This window comes from Aspergillus karnatakaensis (assembly GCF_047715665.1).
Source record: "Aspergillus karnatakaensis strain CBS 102800 unplaced genomic scaffold BJY04scaffold_5, whole genome shotgun sequence".
Taxonomy (NCBI): Eukaryota; Fungi; Ascomycota; class Eurotiomycetes; order Eurotiales; family Aspergillaceae; genus Aspergillus; species Aspergillus karnatakaensis.
In genome coordinates this window covers 320,903-341,623 of record NW_027395717.1, presented here as the reverse complement: position 1 = coordinate 341,623, position 20,721 = coordinate 320,903, and the positions used below count along the sequence as shown (strand labels likewise).

The window sequence follows — 20,721 nt, the reverse complement described above, 5'->3', positions numbered from 1 at the left end:
GTATATAACCAAAGAATGAATCCAATATATAACCCATGAGAGCAGCGTGAGGAGAGTAAAAAAACAAGGAAATCTCATTACATCATCAAATGTTCCATCCTCGGACAGATGGCTCGCCTGGAGCATAGCAACTCCAGACGACGAGTGGAAGAGGGTATCGAATTGATGATCCCAAAAGCATACAAAAAATCGCACCGTAGCCCGTCAAAGTACTCAAGAGAATCGCAAAGAGGTAATTCAAAGATATCGTCGCATCAAAACCAAGCCAGCACAGAGAATAAAGCAGATAAACTTCATTTTGGCGCTTAGTTATCAGTGCCGACGCCCTTCTTTTTTGGTTGAATATGTTTTTGTCCGCTTCCGGTGATGGTGGTATTTTGATGACCCAGCGACGCGTCTGGTCCAGGAGGCGGCATTCGGTTCGAGGTTGCTTCGTGTTTCTCAGTCAAAAGGTTCTTGAGCCATCGGTTCTCCATCTCGAGTTGTGCGACACGGGCTTCCAGGGTGGCGTTCTTCTCGGTGGTCTCTCGGACGGTGCGTTCGAGAGCTTGTTCGCGCTGTTTCTTCTTCATGCGAAAACGGGCGCTCGCTGCGGTGTTGCGACGTCGTCGATCTTCTTCAGCTGCTCGACGAGAATGCTCTTCTTGACCGAGAGCAGAGGCGATGTGGTCGCCTGAGATCTGAGTGCTGTATTTGCTGTTGCCAATTTGGCCATTTGGTGGTGAGATCGAGGACGAAACGTCCGAAGGGGTCATTGCCCCTGGGGCATGTCCAACCTCATCCGGTCCATATGAAATTGGAGGATAAAGGGGATAAGCTGAATGTGACAGCATGTGGTCGGGCACTGAATAGTTGATGGTTTTATCGCCGGCTGTACAGGAGAGATGTAAGTAAATGGGGATTAAAGCGAATAGGAAGCGGCTCAAGAGGCTAATAGGTCAAGAAAGAGATAAGGCAAAAGGGGAGGAACAATCGTTATCATAAAAAGGGCGGAGACAAAGGAACATTGCAACCCCGAAGCAACCTGGAGATGAGCATGGGCCAGGGTAATTGAAGCTTGGTCACTTGGTGAGGGCCTGAGAATGACAGGCGGCCGACGGTGTCATAAGTGTGATCGATTGCGTGCTCATAGCGTGTGTTTACCAAAGTGGGATATTGGGGACAAGACACAAAAAAAGGAACAAAGACGGGGTTCGAGAAAAAGAAACAAGGGATTCAACGGTATTGGTTGGTTGGCTTTGGCAGGAACTTGGGATAAACCACGTTTTACAAAGCGAGACTCTAAGAGACGGAGTTCACGATGTCCGGATTTGGATTCCCCAGAATCAACTTCGGATAAGGGGTCACAATAATAGCTGACAGCCTGGCACAGCCCGAAACTCAGAAGCTTCTTCCCCAGAAAAAGGACGCACAGCTCTTGGAGTTTCGCAAATGTAACCAGGCCCCAGGGCCAGCGTCGGCAGTGGCTCTTGCACCATCCGACGTTGGTTTGAGCAAAGAATGCAAGGGAAACGAACCAGGAAGCATAAAAATGGCGCAAAGAATGTGATGCAGAGCGTCATTCAAGCTCAGACTTACCATGTCCATGATGATACGGGTATCCTCGCACATCGATCGGGCTGTGGTCGTCGTCAATACTCTCGTAGGAGCTGACGGACAAGCCGCCCATGCCCTCGGTAGGGTCGTATGGCATGTTTAAATTCGGGGGGTTGGCCAAAGCAGGAGTATCTGTGTCCAGGGAGTACTGCCGGCTCTTTGCGATTTCAGGGTCGTGTCGAGAGAGGAGGAAATTGAAGTTCTCAAGTTTATCGAAGCTCGAGGTTGTCTGACGAGCGATTTGTTCATCTGACATATTGCCTGCAGGAGCTTTTCTTAAGACGGCGCCTGCCTCTTCCTCGCTGGTCAATCTCTCCGCTTTGCTGCGGCCCCCAATCTTTGATTTGATTGGAATAAAGTTCTTGGTCAATCGCTCTTGATTAACCAGCCGGCCACACAGAAGGCTTGGGTGGCTTGTCTTGGGGGGTAAAGCAGGACGGGGAATCGATGGTGACAGAACCACGCAAATGTCGCCAGCCGATCAGCTGGGGCAAAGGCGCCGATTATTCAGGAATCACTGAATCAGTGACTTTCTGGGATTATCCAGAAAGTCAAAACCCTGTCGGGGGAGGAATTGAATGATTATTTGGGCCCAAGATATCTGTTTCTGAATCTGATTCTGCACAGTTGATGCCAATCGCATAGCGCGGAAAGGCCAGCCACGTACGCACAAGCACGAGAGCGGATGGAATCCGTAGCGACGCCTGGACCAGGATAGCCACCTTAACGTGGGAGGTGTTACGGAGGAAAAGCACAGGACCAGCAAAAGGACCGTGTTTCTGTCTCAGCGAGGCGATTTCGTGTGAGGCGGGAGAGCACGCTGTTGGGGATCGTCTCACGCCTTCGTTGCTAGTTGATGATCTGATATAATGGAGAAATGTCGTGATCGCCTGCTCCTATTCGTCAGTTCCAACCTCCCGAGGATGATGAAATCTCTCCGCGCATACAAGCTACCAGGTGCGTGAGAATGGATGTCGTTTGGCTAGTAGTTGGAATAGAGAAGAAAGTACGAAGAACAACAGAACTGTATCTACTTTGATAGCAGTAATCCGAGGGGCGAGAGGAGAGCTGCAAAGGGTTGGCTAGGGGGTTCGAATCTCCGCCCACACCTTGCACCAGGGGCGGCTTCCTGTAGGTAACGAAATCACGGTACCACTAATAGTAACTAAGTTACCTCCGCTTACATAACTTACACCTCCGCCCTCCGCGCTGTTGATGTAAGTTTACGGGTCGGTACATTCAGCCCTGTAAGTCTGGTAAGCTCTGATACAGGCACAGCAGCCAAACTTCCTCTCCATGAGTATCTGGACCAATTAATCAATCCTTCCATGGTTAAGGATGAATCCCACCTGCATTTGGCATTCCCTTCCCTTTTGTTTCAACTTTCTGAACGAATCACAACAAGTCAAAACACATTACACTTCCCAATTATCACAAGTACGGAGTTGCTGACCGTCCCTGCTCTTGCATCTGCTTCATAGCGGCTTTCCCCACCTCAAACGTAGATGGCCTCGGAATACTCGCAAGTCTCGTACTTTTGGCGCTTTTCCGGATCTCGATTATTGGGTGCCGAGCAGGGTCCTAGCTTCTGGCTGTTTCTCAATCCTCATTGAAGCGGAATAGCCTTGCAACAAGCTCATCAGGAGCTTCCTGACGCTATCCCGGATCTCTGAAATCTGAATCATGGCATTTCCGAGACCGGTCGGCGGCGTCGGCGCAGGAGTCAGTCAGCACCTTCCCCAGATTAGAGACTGCATGCCAATGGTATTCATCATGAGCGCGCTGCCCTGGAAGGCTGGAACCTTGAATGTGTCCATCGAACTGTCCCGATTCCCGTCCTTTCAAGGTTGAACGACTCAATGAGAGAGTTATCGTTACGTTTGTCTTGGTAGTTTGTACCCACCCACACTTGCTCATCCCGCGGGGCCACTCTCTGCGTTCCAAATCCCGGCGATACCTCCTTGTTGGCTTCTCCGCTCTCTATAAAGTTGTCGATGTCGTGATTTTGCGAGATAAGGCGGAAGCCATCAGTTAGGTACGAGCCGATGATTGATCGAGGTGTACTTCACGAGATCGGGAGATCTTCGTTGCCAGCAGAACACAAGGAAAGGCCATAATCACCCGTAGCGGCTTTCTACAGAGTTCTCAGGCAGTCAGGATATTGATTCCGTGCTGGCGTCTTGCTCTTCGAAATCAGACTTGATCTCGGGTCCTCGGGACGGAGTATGTTACCCACTCATTTCAGCCGGAGGAGCAGCCCAGGCCCCAGCCATATATAAGAAAGATAATTCATCCGTGCGCGAACAGCTATGATTCTGCCTCGAAGTACTCTATGCGCGATCGCGAGCCAACGTGGTCCTGCAGGCTGCCGTGATAGTCTGAGTTTTTCAACGCAAGGGGCTTCACACCACGAGTTCCAACTTCCTGGAACATGATTGCGATCAAAGCAAGTATCCTCATGCGCCCGGGCACCCAAGGGAACCAGACTGTATTCAAATGTTTGGAAGCGTTCGCTGCTGAATTCCTCCTCTCAGATCGGCTTGTTGGATGCTTTGAGATTGTTCTCAGCTTCCCAGGTTCAGTGAATTAACTGATGAAATATCTTCCCCGCAAACATGATTCGGCATTGCGATGACATACGGTCCAAGCTTGATTGTCAATGTTAGGGCCGGAGTTTACGTTTCGAGTGGTCATTATTTTCCTGGGAGTGTTTGTCGACGAGCGGCGGGGTTGTTGTGCGAGTTAGTAGTGGATTGGGATAGAGAAGGTTCTGTCCCACGAAAGGCAGGTAGCTTGCGGTACTCAAGGGTACTCTAGACTCTACAAAATGTAGAAGACGAGGTGGTTGATCGGTCGGAGATAACCTGGAGGCTGCTGACCCGGAAAGGGTCGATGCCGACTCCCGGGAGTGTACTCGGTTTACTAATCAAACAGCCTCCGCCACGACCTTGGCTTTCAGATCTCTCTGCTCTCCGCAATGAGATCGTTTACCATTCTGTCGAATAATAGCTCTGGTTCTATCAGAGTCTGGCAATCTACTTTGCTGTCACCTCACATCTGCGTTTGAGTGACTGTTTTTCTCATTTGCAGAGTTGGCGAAGGACTCATCCATCTTGTGTGGCGCAGCCGACAATCTGCTCCTCCCATTGCGGCATCATTTTCAATCACCGACAATAGTCTATCCTTTCTAGATCTTGGAGACTAGACGCCACTGCCGCGTTTTTTTCCCGCTTGGATTCCATGCTGGAGTAGCCATCAACCGCCGCAGAGGTCACCATTGAGGTCACCATTGGTCAATCAAATCCAGCTGGATTACTATTCAATATTCTGGGACGACAACCTAAGACGCCCTAGGCGCTATTCATGGACTTATGAGACCGTCAACTTACTGATTCAGGTGTGGAGTCATGCAGCCCTCCGCGCCGGGTGCTAGAGTAATGCCTGCCCACAGCATGCGGAATGCTCGTTCTGTCGTACACGATAATGCAAGGTCCGGCAAAAGCCATGATTCTAGACTTCGGCGGCGTAAACCACTGGTAAGCAGACCTCCTTGTCTGTCCTGCAGAGCATCATAGTAAGCTTGTTTAAATAGGCATGCGAAGCGTGCTATCGAAGAAAGATCAAGTGCGAATATGAGAGCTCTCACGACACATGTATCCAATGTATGCGCCGTAATTTGAACTGCAAGACAATCTCAGGAAACGAAAAGACGGACAGTTCCAAGAGGTATTTGCACATAACCATCGCTCATAAGATGCACTTGGTCGTTTGGCTAACTATCATCAGGTCGCACTACGTGAAGACACTGGAGGAGCGCCTTAGAAAGACCGAGTCCCTGCTCCGCACTGCCGGAATACTGGTTGAAAGCCCAGATATTGACAACGGCGGTGGCACCTCGGACGATGACGACGATAATGATAGCGCCATGGAAGATGGCTACGATGTTCCTGCGGACCACCTGTCGGGGCACCGCGAAGAAAGTGCTGAGGTGTCTAGCCACACATTATGCTCTCACAATACTTCTATTGAAAGAGACTCGCCTTTATCAGAAGCCAAAAGGCAATCATCAGAACTCGATACTTTACCCAAACTTCTTCAATGCAGCCGCCCAACCACAGGGAAAAGTGGGCCACCCGGGTGGAAGGCGGACAAAGAGAGCTCGTTGTACATCGGTATATGATGCTCCCTTATCCTACTGTGTTAGAGCTTTATTAATCACGAATTTAGGACGGTCGACGCCCCTTTCGATACTCACCAGGGAAGGAGTTGAATGGATCAAAAGCAGGTCTGGCGAAGCCAATTCACTCAATACACTACTTTCCAACTCGAAATTCGACAGCCCCTGGGCGTACTGGCGGCCTGATGTATTTCATGATGTTTTCGCCTCCAAGGTCTTCAAGCCGCTGCCGCCGAGGGCTGAGGTATTTTCTATGTTGCAGGACTACTTCCGGACTGTGAATCTCATCTTCCCTCTGTATCACGAAGATACTTTCATGCAGCTCGTTGAGTGGCAGTATACCCAGCAGACTTGTGACGATGCTGCTCGCTGGGCTAGCATCAACATCATCCTTGCTCTGGCCTACGAGTACCGGTTCTCAAATAGTCAGAAATCTGAAAAGGACAGAGAGAAGGCGTGGCTGTATTACAAAAACGCTCTCTCAGTCTACTCCGAACTAGTACTCCGACGAACGGACTTGCTAAGTGTACAAGCTCTCTTGGGCATGGCATTATTCCTCCGCGGCAACTCCGGTACCCAGTCAACAGTACCTATTGTCACCGCAGCTATACGCTCGTCTCATCGGATGGGGCTTCATCGTGCAATCCCCAGACCGTATCTCTCAGAAACTGAGCAAGAACAGAGGAAGAAGGTGTTCTGGATTGCTTACATCCTCGACCAAAGGTAGGCCTGCTCCCTCGCTTGTGACGTCCGGGACCTAACATGGGCCCGCTAGCATATCAATCAGACTCGGAAATGCACCAACTCAGCACTTTGATGATTTTGATGTCGATTTTCCTTCTGATGAGACCTCTGATTGTCTTATAATGGCTGACAATAAGCCATTCTTTCCTCAGATCTGTCGTCTTGCGTTGATCAGGAGCAGGATCTACCATTACTTTTACTCAGCAAGGGCACTTGAGAACAAAACCACAGCTAATATATGCGAAATGATTCACAAACTACATGCGGAACTTCAGGAGTGGAAGAGCAGCAGTCAGTTTGATACCTTATTCAAGCAGAGAGGTACTGGTGAAGACTTTCTTGCTGGCTTCGCGTCTGCTGGCCTCTTTTTATTGTATTACAACTCACTGATCATGATCCACCGTCTACCGATGTTGATCAACTTCATCTACCAGTCCCGCAGTAAAAACATACCCGAGCTCGATCTTAGGCTCATATTGAATCAGTCCTCTTGTTCAGCAGCGGTCTGCGTCCAAGCTGCTCGAGACACTTTGAAGCTAGTGAATAATCTACCCTGGGGCGATGTCGCATGGATATGGTAAAATATGTTCGAAACCAAAACCAGCCACTTTCGCTAACCCTACCTAGGTCTCTGCTATACTTCGTTTTCCTAGCCGTAATGACAATCTTTGCGAACATCCTACGAAACAGTCAGCAACCGACCGCCAAAGATGACCTACAGTCCCTGAACATGGCCGCCACATTCTTCGCCACGCTCGTCCCTGCCGATGGACCATGCAACTACGCTCGATTCATGACACGCATGAGCACGACATTCGAGCGGATTGCCCGGACCGTTCTAGAACGGGATCAAAAGTCAATCAAGGCAGCTTCTGAGTCGAAGACCAAATCCTCCAAATCTCGCACAGCAGTACACGCGCCCTTACAGCCACAACCACCACCCCGATCCACCTCCTCATCCTCACCATCCAACCCCTCATCATCTACAAGCAGAACCACAACGGCCACAACCACAACGGTCAACATCCCCAACCTCGAAGGCCTACCTCCTATCAACTCGTCCGGCTACGTCGTCCCCAAAAGCCCAACACCGACCCCAAGTCCAAGCCCCAGCTCCAGCCCTACCGCCACTACGCGCCCAAAATCCCTACAAGAACATGCACAACGATCTCACGCCGCAGCACCACCCGCAACCACGACCCACTACCAGCCGCAACCTCAAATACACGCAAACGCAAACGCTCACCCCTTCATGCCCTCAAATCTAAACCTAAACCTAAATATGCCCTTCCCCCTGCCGTCATTTACAGAATCCTCCTTACCCTTCGCAATGCCAATGACACAGCCAGACCTGTGGCAGATCCCGTTATCTGCAGACTGGGAGTTAGGCTTCGGGGGGCAGTTTCTAGGAAGTATGCTTGGGAATCCACATCCGAATGCAGATCCCCATTCTCACTCTCACTCTCATCCCGGTACGATTCCTAACTCCGGTCCTGACGACACTTATAATTCTGCGTCTGCCTCGATGCCGACGTCGATGCCGGCTACGACAGGCCAGGTCCCGTTGATGGGATATGGGTATGAACATGGAAGTGTAAATTCAGGGCATCAAAATCAGCACCATGGTGGCCATGCCACAGCGCATGGGAATCATCATCCCTCGACGATGTGGATGAACGGGAACTATGGACATGGATATTGAATTACAAACGGCGGTGTATCCTAGATGTTTAGCGCGTTAATGTAGGCGATCATAGACCCCACGATTCAGCATGGATGCCGAGTGTTATGACCTATCGACTGATTCCTCGCGTGAAGGCCAGAATTCGGTACCTTCTACTCCGTAGGCAAATTCAATGTGTAATGACAGATCTTAAATTGTGGTATCAGCATGGCATGGCATAGGTAAGACAACAAGTCGCAAAAGAACCTTCCCGATAAGTTTAAGTCAGCATATTCCGCGCCAGGCCATCCCATCACAGACTCAACCCCAAACGCCCGCTCAATAATCATGCAAAAACTCGAAATAAAAACATAGAGCTCCCTGCTAGGGCTTATATCAGCCTAGAATTAAAACACCCTCCCCGATAGCATCTGAACAGCCTTACTCCAGACCCCACTTCCCAAATTCACGCCCGACTTTCCATGTCCCTTCAACTCCCTGCTAAGGATACTGCGCATCTCTTTCTCAGAGAGACCAGTTGCGTTATCTGTTCCGAAGCCGTAAACTTTGCTAGCGAGGACTTCGGTATGAATGTCCAAGGTGCCGACTTCGAACTCGCCTTTCCTGTCAAGAATGCGCGCTGTTACGGCGAAGTCGACGTCGATTCTGCTGTTGGATGTAGTCTGGGTGTTTTCGTGTGAAGAGGCGGGGCCGAGAAGAGTGCATCGGGCTCTGAGGGAGGGTTTGTTGTCGAGTTCCGAGAGACGGAGGTTGGTTACACCATGGAAGCCGAGCATGCGGGCTTCTTCCTCGACCTTTGATGCGAGGTCCCAGGCTTCGGATATGAAGCGCAGCAGGTCCTTTGGTGCGGTCTTTGGCTGGTTGATTGTTCCGACATGGGATTGGAGGGATTTCAGGATGAGGAGAGCGATGGCTGAGAGCGGACGGGATTGTGGGATTGATTTTGTGCCGTCTTCGGGAGAATAGCTCAATTCAATGGGCGTGACGGTTTTCGTGTTGGTCGAGGAATCGGCAGCTTCCTCAATGTGAAATGAACCAGGGTGGAATTTCAGTTGCAGTTGATGCCGGTAAGACATGGTAACCACTGGACCGGTCTCAGAGGCAGACGCGGAACTGATAGACCATCCAGTTTTGTGTTCAATGCGTTGAACGGAGTCTGTAAGAACATCAGCATTGAATTTGATAAAGTCAGACGAAAAAAACAAACATACCCTTAAGCTCACGGATCTCCTTGTGGCTCCACCCGCGGCATTCTTCCTTTACTCTCTCTGCTTCCTGAATTTGAGCTGTGAACTCTGCCTTGAGCTCTGCTCCAGTTTCTATGGTGTCTGTTTTGTCCTGCACCTCTTCTTGTAACTCTTGGAGCAGCTTCTTCTTGGATTCAATCTCGTCCTCGATGTTAGCGAGCTTGTCCCTCGCGCCCCACAGTTCATCCTGATCGCAATTCTCTAATTCATCAGCCAGCTGCTGTAGGCGCGCAGCTTCTTGTTCAAGAGAAGAGTGCTTAGTAGTCAGTGCCGGGACGGCTTCGTTGAGGATCGCTTCATGTTTTGACAAAAGATCTTCGTCCCCCTTCATTTCCTCCATGTGTCGGTCTAGGCCCTCCTTGAGACCTTCAGTAAGCTTCATACGCCACTCGTACCAAGTAGCCTTGCTCAAGAGCCTAGTATGGGTTTTCACATTGCGGAACTGATTGTCCATCAGTAAGCGAATGTCAGGGGCCGCGTTCATATATTCTCGGAATAGAGGTGGATTGTCGGCGTATGTCTCCGTTTCAATAGAGCGAATGATCTGTCTTCCTTCAGAGATATAAGACTTCAACTCTCGGCAAGACTAGAAAGCATTAGTGAAGAGCTTTTGTATGATTTGGGTCAACTCACGTGCTGATATAACTCCAGCATCGGCACAGTGCAGAAACCGGCGGCAACACAGTTCTCAAAGCTGGCAGCGCTAGACGGGCCATCATTCTCAAGCGATAGTCTAGCCGCCCTTCTACTGATGCTGTCCGGCGCGGTAGTATGTCGTCGTTTAGTGGTTTCAAGTTCCATGAAGCCTATTTTGGCCAACTTCAAGAATTGTTGGAGCTGGATTGGCTCTGGGTCTGGCTCAAGGTTCTCATCCTTGTTGACTCCTGTTTCAGCCTTTTCGGCCTCGGGTGAGTTCGCTACGGAGTTGTTCGTGATAGGCACGGCCTTCGGCTCTTGAGTCGGAGTCGTGCTAGCTTTAGAGGGAGATGCTGCGAGCGACTTGTGCACCGGCGAACGATTCGCGCGACCAACCGTTTCTTCCTTGGTTGGAGGGGGTGGCAGCCGCACACTTTTGACAGGGCTCATGTCCTCCGGGCGTCTTAATCGTTTCGGAGTGTGTTGAGCCTCGTCTTCTTCGTCCTCGTCAAGCTCCGCTGGGCGCTTCCCGAGAAGACCTCGCGCAGCGCCAACATGAAGACTCTTACGGCCGCGAAGCTTATTCTTTCTAGGTGTAAGACTTGATATCATATCTTTCAGATTCGCGGTGGGGTCTCGATCATTGAATGGTGGCATATGGCCATCCTCTCGACTCTCTTCCTCCTCGCGTTCCCGGTCAACCTCTTCTTGAAGTTTGAGAGGGTCTTCGAAGCGTACACCCTGCGCTCTCTGCTCCTGAGGAATGAATTCAGCAGCCTCCTCGCCAATTGATCGTCGCTTGTCAAGTATAGCTGCAACCTTAGGGGACCCAAGTCCTTCTTTATCGATCCCAAGGCCCGATGAGCGCCTGGCGCCTGGAGGTCGAAGTACAAACAAAGGAGTAGAATCTCCGGCTGCACCAAAAAGACTTTTGCGAGCAGAAGGTTTTCGTTGGCTATCGGCAACTTGAAGCTCAGGCTGGAACAACTTTCTTGGCGATGCGCTACGATTGTCCTTGCTCCTAGACGTTGGGGTTTGCCCAGGCGTAGAGGGCTCATGTTCCGGGGTCAACGGCTTTGGGAGCACTGAGGCTGATTTGCTAGGTGACATCTGGGGTGTGGTCGTTGTCGGCGTCGTGGGGGTGTTGCGGCTTAAGCTCTGTCTTGTCCGTCTAGACCTAACACTAGCAAGGCTCGGGCTGCCACTCTCAGAGGCGACAACAGTGACATGGAAAGAGGCCGGTGACTTTGCTGGTGACTTGGCCGGGGACTGTCTGACAGTTTCTTGGAAGGGGGAGCTTTCGATTTGCATATTCTTGTCCTGGGTCTCGTTGCTGATTGTCGCATGTTCCGGTGTCAGTATCTTGCCCACGGCTGTAGTGATATCCATTCCAGCAGTCTTGTCTTCATGCGCAAATTCATCTTGGTCCTGAGCAGCTGGTAGAATGCCACCAACAGCACCGGTGATCTCCATGTTGACTCCGTCGTCCATACCATCTTCCGCATTATCCCACTCAAGGTCTTGACACTGGCTTGGTGCGCCTTGGTTCTCAGCGCCTGAAGGCTGGGTACCCCTATTCAGAAGCCCTCCTACAACGGATGTGAATTCCATGGTCATCTCCTCGTCATTGTCCATCTCGCTATTAGCGCCAACAGACTTCGCAGGCGATACCGGTTGGGCGATACCACCCAGAACGTTCGTGAACTCCATGGTTTGCTCCTCATAGTTCGTTTCCTCACCGACTGACCTGCGGCGACCTAAGCTTTGACGGTGGTTGGGGAAGATACGCCCGATAGCGTTAGTCACTTCCATGCTCATGTCCTCGTCACCGTTATCGCTTGCATTCTCCTGGGGAGCGGAGTTGGAGGATTTTGAAGGGTCAACATTTTCTTGGTCATTGCGAGAGGTAAGATCCTCCCAGTCAAAGCTCTGCCTTTGTCCCTTTTTAATCCAAGGCTGAAAGGCGCCAGTAATCTCTTGATCCGCAATCTCCATTGAAACTTCATCATCGTCCTCGTCGTCATCACCGCCAGTACCAGCTTCTCGACGAGCCTGCCGCAAGGCTTCGTTCAAACGACTAGTACCGCTTGTTGATTCAGTTCCGTCTGTTTGCGCGGTCGCATTCGATTGAGCAGTCATGTCATCCATACTCATCGCAGTACTTTCCCCTTCGAACCCGGACTCCGAAGAGTCGCCGTCGTCCTCGTCATCATTATCGTCTCCGGGGAGCGATTGCAATCCTGTATCCTCACTCATTTCGCTCCCGCTGAACGGGCTAGAGAACATTTCCTGGGATGATCCAAGTGCATAGCTTCCACTTGAAGGCCGATTACCCAGCTGCACCAAGTCGGGATACTGGACTGGTGAAAAGGCAATATCAGAGGCTGCATCAATCTCGGGTGAGCTTGGAGGTTCGCTGATTTTAGGGGAGGGGGCGGGCTGCTGTTTCTGGGCTTCCGTTAACGAAGAGGCGCGTCGTGTTGAATTCGAGGCAGATGAGGATGTTGAGTCGTCAGGTATCTCTACCACATTCCATGTGTGTAGTGTTGCTTCAGGAGCAAAGGAGACACGTCGGTTCGCTGAACTATTCGTTAGCGCTGCACACCCCTATATAATACCTGGTTAGCATGAACATACCCATTGACTTCCGCCGAGCTTCTCTCTGTTGTAATGCCGCTTTTCTTTCCCTCTCCCGTCTTTCTTTCTCTTCTTGTTCCCTGACCGCAGCCATTTCATCGCGGATAGTGGAAGCATTGAAAGTGTCAAACGGGTTCGCTGTGTCGTCCCCCTTGTCAACAGATTGTTGTGCGGGCGTATCGAAATCGATCAAGAGGCCTTCTTTCATCGCGCTCTTTCCGTTCTCTTCCTCGCTGCCTCCGCGAGCTGGCGTCTTTTTGCGGGTCTCTTCGAAAGTTGGTATCTTCCGGACAGGGGAAACAGGAACCGTTGGTTTAAGGATTGACTTGAGAGGGAAGGCTGCAGTAGACTATGTAAACACGTTGTCAGTTGCTTCAGAGAGACAATATCACACCAACTGTTCCCAAGAGTTGTCTACCTTGCGTCTGTTCCCATTTGAGTCTTGAAGCGCATCCAGTCCTCCGGGACCCAAACTTTTGCTACGAGACTTCTTCTCCTTCGCCGTGAGACCCTCACGACCAGCCAGTGGGCGAGGGGCTGTAATGTCTGCCGTCGCATTCTCCTTATCCCCTCCGATGTTCAATCTCGATCGCGGGACATGGGCGATAGAGCGACGAGATCGGGGACGGGACGACCCCGCGGACTCACCTCGAGACGCCATGAGATGAAAATGTCGCGCTCATAGACAAGAGCATATAAGGACGTCCGCCGTCTATATGCAACAAGACAAGCAGCTCAAGGTACCGGATGAAATATCGCAAACCACCGTCGATATCAGCATGGTTTCTCCGCCCGCAAAAGGCGCGTCACCCCGGCGGAGAGTCATGTGATCTCAAAATGTAAACAAATATCAGCTTACATAACAGCCCTAGCGATGCAGACGGAACAGGACTAGCGCCGCCACCGCACAACTTCCACACTGAATTGTCCCCATCGCTAAATTTGATCTTCCTCAAAAGTCGACGTCGACAACAGACCTAATCCGACAACCCCCCCTTCGCGACGAATACCTCACCCAGCTCGACCCCGTTTCCCCGTCGACTGAATTCTCGCAAAAATGGCCACCGAGTTGACCGTCCAGTCGGAGCGTGCTTTCCAGAAGCAGCCTCACATCTTCCTCAACTCTAAGACCAAGGCTAAGAGCAAGAAGGTCGGCCAGGTTCGCCGGTGGTACAAGGATGTCGGTCTTGGTTTCCGTACCCCCAAGACCGCCATTGAGGGTAGCTACATCGGTATGCACGACCTGTTATGAAGTTTTCTGGGATTCAAGGATTGCGAATTGGTGGATTGGCGAAGAATTTCTTTCTCGGAGTCTGGAACTGAGAACATTTGCGGAATCTGTGGAGGAGATACTCAAGATGTTGTTCGACAAGTGCTATCCCCTCGATTGGCACAAGAATCGCATTTTTCGCAACAGGGCATGGAGAAACCGGGGATGGATCAGGATTCCGCAATCTCAATTCTCAGACTCCGGGGAAGAACATCTGGCCACGCTTTCCATCGGCTTGGGTATATGATAACTAACCTGAAAACTACAGACAAGAAGTGCCCCTTCACCGGCCAGATCTCCATCCGTGGTCGTATCTTGACCGGCCGTGTCGTCTCCACCAAGATGCACCGTACCCTCATCATCCGCCGTGAATACCTTCACTACGTCCCCAAGTACAACCGTTACGAGAAGCGTCACAAGAACCTTGCCGCTCACGTCTCTCCCGCTTTCCGTGTTGAGGAAGGTGACTGGGTTACCGTCGGCCAGTGCCGTCCCCTCAGCAAGACTGTACGTGACTCCGCAAACCACCAGCCCGCAATACTGGCATGACAATCATTCACACATGAGCACAACTAACATGATCTTCAATAGGTCCGCTTCAACACCCTCCGTGTCCTTCCCCGCACCGGCAAGGCCGTCAAGTCTTTTGCCAAGTTCTAAGCGTGTCGACGAAGAGGGGTGTTCTCGAGAGAAAATTCAACCTAGGGCAGCGGCGCGAATGGATTCAAGCGGAGCAGTGCGAGGGGTTGGGATTGTTTCACGATTTCATGTCCCGGTACCCTTGCGAAGGATATATCCAATGAAAAAAATTTGATCTGTTCTTCTGCATAGAACTCTATCGTACATCAAACTAGGGAATTGGGTGTCATCGTGCTAAGATATTACTTCGGAAATGGGATTTTTTGACGACTGGATTTCTTTTCCTTCTTTTGCTTTCTCATTCCTAGCTGGGTTCGCAATTTTTGCCGTAGATGACCCTGCGGACACTCAAGGAGTATAATAAATACAAAAGCTGATATCATCCGGTGAGTTTTCGAAGTTTTTACGAAGCTAGCACATTCGTCAAATGTCTCTAGACATGAACATCCTCCGTCGTTTTCTGCGACTTCATCAATCGTCCACAACGTGCCCATGAACTTCGAACAGGCAAAATAACTGGTCGGCATACAAGACCATTCAATAAACGGCAAACGCATCTATTGCCGGGGATAACCAAGCGGCACAAGGTAGTCCTGGAGGCTACCTACCCGCAACCTGCCTAATCAAGCAAATACCGCACGCGTGCCCTTTCGTTCGCAAAGCTATCATGGGCCCTGGGAGCGTCCAGGTATACCATTTCATCGAACAAATCCAGCTCCTCGCGCGCAGTGTCTGGTTGTTCACTATCAGTATCGATGAGATCGATCGTTTCGGGCTGCTGTCGTTCGGATATCTGATTTAGAAGGAGAACACTCCTCTCCACATTAGGGCGAGGCCCGGGTGTCGGGGTGTTGACAGTATCGCTTTCTGCTGTCGCGGAATTCGCCTCGTCGTGGCCGGCGCCACTTCTCTGGCTTGCCATGTCTTCGTCCGCCGTGTCCGTATCATCGCCATCGCCATCGTCATCGATAGAATAATCTTCACTAGTGTCTGAGAAATCTGCGTCGGGGTGCGGGTCCCCAATTGCAGAAGCCGGAGACGAAAGGAAGGGCATGATGCGTTCGTCAAGACCTTTGTAACCGAGTTCAACCCCTTCAAAGAAACCACCCCAAGGTTTATATCTGGTCTTGATTTTCCACGACCACGCAATGCCTTCGCTTACGGTTCTGCAATGTTCCTCTGGTACTTCTAGGATGGAGAGCAGCTTTCCTATAGTCATACCAGCCCTATCGTCCAGACGGACAGCTGTTTCGGCCAATTTTTTAGGCAGACGTCTTCTTATCATCTTTTCTGATGCCATCAATTCGAGTTGTAGTAGTCTCTTGATATCAGGGTGCTCTTCACTTATCATGAGCAGCGTCGTAATCTTGAACGTGCATATTATTGCATCCCGATCAATTTTACCCCAGATGAGGTACTCTCCGGCACCGTTATAAGTCCAGAACTTCACTTTATGCTCTTTGACGAAGCCCATCGCGCTATAGACCTCGGACTTGACTTTCGCGGCATCTATGATAGATACTGATGCCCCCTCCCTTTCTCTCAAGCTTCGATGTATTGGCGCTCGAGCGGATCTGAAGGTGGATATCAGCGGAGAAGGGGCACGCTTGATGCGGATATGGTCTTCGAAACGGCGCTCAAACTCCTCTTTAGGAATGGTTTCAGGAGCGAAATACCCTATGGCTGGATTTGCGAAAAGCCCGGCGACGAACATGTCCCTTGAGTTGACTCCCTGCGAGCCGGCATTCCACCAACGGTAGAGAAGTGGAGGGGTTTCGGTCCAATCTAGACCCCGGGTTGCCATATTTTGCTAGGCTCAGGGTCAATACAGTGATGTCAAGATACCAACCGTTGTGTACTCACCTTTTCCAAGAGCTCCCAATGACAAAATACACAAGTCTTTCCCCCAGCAGTAGAGAGGCATTGCTCTTTATCTAGTGGTTGCTGCTCGCGTCTTTCTTCTCGCAATGGAAGATTGGCAGGTCGTTCATGGGAGTTGTCTTCTGGAGTCTGTGTCTAGTCAGTTAGTATACCCTACAAAGTTTAGAGCAAGATATAATACTTACTCTCTGGGCTTGAGAGGTACGGACTCGGTCCCGGTAAACAAACCCAGTAGTATCGACATCATTTTCCGTCTTTCTCTGTAGAACCAAGTTCTGAGACGCTGCTATCGCTTCGATCTTCTGGAGAAAGGGTAACCAGGGCTCTGGGTCGTGGAGGGAGAGATGAACATCTCCCCAAATATGGTGACCTTTGTTCTTCATATCAAACCATTGAGTATGGAGTCTCTGAGGGTTCGTCACTCTTCCATCCGTAAAACCGCACTCAATTAGTTCTTGGGCAAAGATTGAACTAAAGATGTCCAGGAAAGCGTTCCAGTCTGTCATATAAAACTTCTTCCAACAGCACAACACTGTCCTCATTTCGTTATTCCACGCCACTTGAGGAGACTTATGGAATGGATTCAGTTCCTGGAACTCAGTCATGTTGTAATCTCGAATCCAAAGACGAACAGTCGAATAGGTCGAGCTTGTTAAGATGTCTGGTGAGAGCTCATGAGTTGTAAACTAGTAATGGGTCATGAGAAGTTGAGGTAAAGCAGGTACACCAGGCCACAGACTAACACAAATGCCGGCGAGCTGTTCTTAGTGAGGGAAGGCAGGAGATATCCTGTCCGTATCAAGAATCCAAGTCGCGCAAATGTCGCATATATGAGTGGATTCGATCAAGCCATCTTTGCAGAAAGAATCCCGGACGACTTCTTCTAAATACTTCATGTTGAAAAATGACTCTGGCTCTCGAGGCTGTTTCGCGGGGAAGCCAGGTAGTTGAGATAATTTAGCTCTGGGGCTGATAGTTCGTGACTTATGTGAGGAATGGTCGGATTATTTATCAGACAAATGAGTGAAGTTTGAGGTGGACTTAAGAGTGTGGCCAACAAAGAATGATTCGAATATATACATCCGGCGGAACTGTTTTGATCCACCAAAGGAGGAAAAAAGGAAACTCACGTGGTAAAAGACCATCAATTTGGACTAGTAGAGTAGCACAGCAACAAGCAATATTTTCTTTCAAAGTGTTTGTAACTATTTCCAAAGTTGCATCTCGATCTTGCTGTACAGTGAGCATTGACGAGGTGGATGACCAAAGCAGCTTAGGTTGCCAATGCCCAACAGCCAGAAAGGCGGAGCCGGAGCTGGGTCCGTCAGTTGTGATGCTCCTCCTCAACTTAATCCCCCCACGACCACTTCCGCTGTGTGAACCTGGCCCAATTCGCCATTTACGTCGCTTACAGTCTTTTTTGATAAAGTGAATCTCTTACGTTACTTCCTCCGGCTGGACCGATTGAAATCGAGCCATCCCTTCAACCCCGTCCGTTCTCTACCTCCTGACACCTGCTTCTCGGGATGGTCTAAACAATTATGACATTATCTGGGGTCGGCGTGGACAAAACAATTCACAATCTACGATAATTACACTCGGAATCCGAATATTGTTATATCTGAACGGGCGTGTGTGTCTGGAACGCGTTCAACCAAGTGCGCCACGATAGTCTCCTAATCTCGTCGCAAGTCAATCGCGAACTCAATTAGCCTGCACGATGGCTCAAAACTTCGAGAAGTCGGTCAAAGGGGCCACAAAGATCAAGGTGAGTAGTGTCTTGCTCTGCGCTTTTTGAGGTTTTCCTGCGGGATGCTGACCGTCTGCTCCATATAGCTTGCGGCCCCCAAGTCCAAATACATCGAACACATCCTAGTAGCGACGCATACAGGCGAAGCTGGAGTCGCCGAGATCTTCCGTACATTACATCTTCGTGTTCGCGACTCGACATGGACAGTCGCATTCAAAGCTCTTATCGTTATTCACTTCATGATCCGGGAAGGCCAATTGGACGCCACACTGCTATATATGGCCGAGAATCCGAGAAAGGTCGCTGTTAGCGGGCTATCGGAGGGTGAGCTGAATATATTACCTTTATTAGTTCTATGCTAATCATCCATTGGCCAGTTCAACCCCAAGGTCGTAACATCCGGAGATACTCCCACTATCTCCTTGCCCGCGCCAAAGCATTCGAGCAAACCAAAACGGACTATGTACGAAGCGGACAAGGCCGGATGAAACGGCTCACTGTTGAAAAAGGCTTGCTGCGGGAGACGGAAATCGTGCAAAGGCAAATCAAAGAGCTGCTCCGGTGTGATGTGGGTATCCTATCCTGAGACTCTTGTTGGGCCTAACTAACTAGCATCAGCTCTTAACGGATGAAGTTGAGAATGAGATCACCCTGACGGCCTTCCGCTTATTGACTCTAGACCTTTTAACGCTCTACTCCGTCATGAACGAGGGAACCATCAATGTCTTAGGTATGTGAGTTCAATGCATTTGTATGAATCGTGACTGACCTCGCATTAGAACACTATTTCGAGATGTCGCGACCCGATAGCGAGCGTGCATTGGAAATCTACAAGACCTTTGCCGCGCAAACCGAGGAGGTTGTCAAGTTTCTGGGGGTTGCACGCCACTTTCAGTCAGCGACAAGGCTCGAAATACCCAAACTCAAGCATGCCTCAACAGATTTGACGCGTCTCCTCGAGGATGACCTGAACGATCCAGATTTCAACCAGCGTCGAAGAGAGTACCTTGCTCGACAAGGGAAAGACCCAAGCAATAGTGCATTTGCAGCGACCTCAATGACAGGTGACAAGCCTGCTAGCAACCCCAACCCCGACCCTACGCCAGCTCGACCCCGAACGGAGCCTGCTCCGCAGCCGAAGACGAATTCCTCGAATCTGATAGACTTCTTTGATAGCATTGATCCGAACCCACAGCAGCAAATCCAGCCTCAAGTTCAGCCGCAAGCTCAACCACAAGGGATGCAATTTCAACAGCCTGGCTTCCTCGGACAACAGCCAGCTTTTTATCCACAGCAGACTGGATTCCAACAGCAACCGCAGCCTACCGGGTATGGCCAGGGGGGTCCATTAAACCCAGCCTTTGCACCCCAGAATATCAACCAGTTCGACCAGTTCGGACAACAACAGATGCCGGCACCACTTCAATCAACCCCGACGGGAGCCGGCTTCGGTGGCTACACACCGCACTCACAGGCCCAGGGATTCCAGTCTCAACTCCCCTCAATCCCGCAGAACAACATCGCGGCCTTTCCGCAACAACAACAGCCTCAGCAGTCTCAGCAGCAGCAGCAGCTGTCTCCCAATTCTCTTCAGCCTCAAACTACAAACCCGTTCAGACAGTCAATGTTGATGAGTACCCCGACAGGTTCAGCGACACCCCCATCCCCACTGAATCGCCAAAGCACAAACCCATTCGCAAAGCGATTATCGACCGCCAACCCGTCGTTCACACCAGGCGCTCCGGAACCATTCCCACAGGCTCTCCAACAACCTCCGCAGCAACAGCCGGCACCTCTCCAACCCCAACGAACGGGAACGAATCCATTTGCTCGAAGTTCATCTGTACCACCTCAGCGGTCACAGGGCCTGCAGCCAACCGCCGCACCTCTTCGTCCCACGCCCACAGGCAGTACAAATCCTTTCCGACAGAGTACACTTGTACACCAGACTGGGCAAGGATGGCCTGCCAATGGTCAACAGGGCACTATGGGGGGGTTGGAGCAGCTGGACACGGTTCCCATCTTCCCGCGACAGGGTTACTCGTGAGGGTAGCAGACTCTCTGTTGTTGGATGTTCTCCCCCGTATTATTATCATCTGTTTTATGTCTAAATTTTATTCTTATCGACATGTTATTGTTACGCGATCCCTTTTTTTTTTTTTTTTTTTGGCATAGGGGCTCACAGCGCGGGCGCCACGATGTAGTAATAGCGAGCAGCAATCTGACAGTATTGAAATGACAGGTCGTATTGTAGAAGCAAGGAGGGCCATATGGGAGGAAAATATACCCGACCGATCTGTGTTTATCATGGAAGGGTTACATACTCCACTCGGACATCGGCAGCCGCAGCATCCGAGATCCAGCTGCTCTTCTTCAAGGGCTCGGCTTTGGCTCCAGACGAAAGGAGCTGATTGGCGCTCATTTGGAGAACAGAAGAGCGAGGAATCAGATTCAGAGATG

The 20,721-nt window shown here is 50.6% G+C and overlaps 6 protein-coding genes across 6 annotated transcripts; 3 read left to right on the top strand and 3 right to left on the bottom strand.

Moving 5' to 3' along the window:
• Nucleotides 1–171: 171 nt before the first annotated feature.
• BJY04DRAFT_118484 (bZIP transcription factor) lies at nucleotides 172–2,552 on the bottom strand. Its single transcript, XM_073708288.1, has 2 exons — nucleotides 1,579–2,552; nucleotides 172–871 (listed from the first exon to the last, which is right to left on the bottom strand). Exons 1-2 carry the CDS (start codon nucleotides 1,850–1,852, stop codon nucleotides 306–308), a joined length of 840 nt encoding a protein of 279 aa, XP_073575658.1. The 5' UTR covers nucleotides 1,853–2,552; the 3' UTR covers nucleotides 172–305.
• A 1,920-nt stretch (nucleotides 2,553–4,472) lies between these two features.
• Nucleotides 4,473–8,297, top strand: BJY04DRAFT_179294 (transcription factor domain-containing protein). The gene is made up of 6 exons (XM_073709885.1): nucleotides 4,473–5,132; nucleotides 5,189–5,322; nucleotides 5,383–5,768; nucleotides 5,824–6,496; nucleotides 6,549–7,094; nucleotides 7,145–8,297. Exons 1-6 carry the CDS (start codon nucleotides 5,004–5,006, stop codon nucleotides 8,217–8,219), a joined length of 2,943 nt encoding a protein of 980 aa, XP_073575657.1. The 5' UTR covers nucleotides 4,473–5,003; the 3' UTR covers nucleotides 8,220–8,297.
• A 78-nt stretch (nucleotides 8,298–8,375) lies between these two features.
• On the bottom strand, nucleotides 8,376–13,480 carry BJY04DRAFT_230099 (kinetochore-microtubule binding complex subunit SPC105). The gene is made up of 5 exons (XM_073719217.1): nucleotides 13,140–13,480; nucleotides 12,722–13,070; nucleotides 10,082–12,663; nucleotides 9,413–10,034; nucleotides 8,376–9,357 (listed from the first exon to the last, which is right to left on the bottom strand). The coding sequence occupies exons 1-5, from the start codon at nucleotides 13,380–13,382 to the stop codon at nucleotides 8,588–8,590; spliced, it is 4,566 nt and encodes a 1,521-aa protein (XP_073575656.1). The 5' UTR covers nucleotides 13,383–13,480; the 3' UTR covers nucleotides 8,376–8,587.
• A 204-nt stretch (nucleotides 13,481–13,684) lies between these two features.
• Nucleotides 13,685–14,905, top strand: BJY04DRAFT_179290 (40S ribosomal protein uS17). The gene is made up of 3 exons (XM_073709884.1): nucleotides 13,685–13,953; nucleotides 14,260–14,498; nucleotides 14,583–14,905. Exons 1-3 carry the CDS (start codon nucleotides 13,779–13,781, stop codon nucleotides 14,649–14,651), a joined length of 483 nt encoding a protein of 160 aa, XP_073575655.1. The 5' UTR covers nucleotides 13,685–13,778; the 3' UTR covers nucleotides 14,652–14,905.
• Nucleotides 14,906–15,249: 344 nt separating this feature from the next.
• On the bottom strand, nucleotides 15,250–17,116 carry BJY04DRAFT_214038 (uncharacterized protein; the record flags this gene model as incomplete). The annotated part of the gene is made up of 3 exons (XM_073715097.1): nucleotides 15,250–16,440; nucleotides 16,494–16,640; nucleotides 16,697–17,116. 3 exons carry the CDS (start codon nucleotides 17,114–17,116, stop codon nucleotides 15,250–15,252), a joined length of 1,758 nt encoding a protein of 585 aa, XP_073575654.1.
• Nucleotides 17,117–17,845: 729 nt separating this feature from the next.
• On the top strand, nucleotides 17,846–20,408 carry BJY04DRAFT_118429 (ENTH domain protein). Its single transcript, XM_073708287.1, has 5 exons — nucleotides 17,846–18,279; nucleotides 18,348–18,585; nucleotides 18,639–18,829; nucleotides 18,880–18,991; nucleotides 19,041–20,408. Exons 1-5 carry the CDS (start codon nucleotides 18,232–18,234, stop codon nucleotides 20,306–20,308), a joined length of 1,857 nt encoding a protein of 618 aa, XP_073575653.1. The 5' UTR covers nucleotides 17,846–18,231; the 3' UTR covers nucleotides 20,309–20,408.
• Nucleotides 20,409–20,721: the final 313 nt, after the last annotated feature.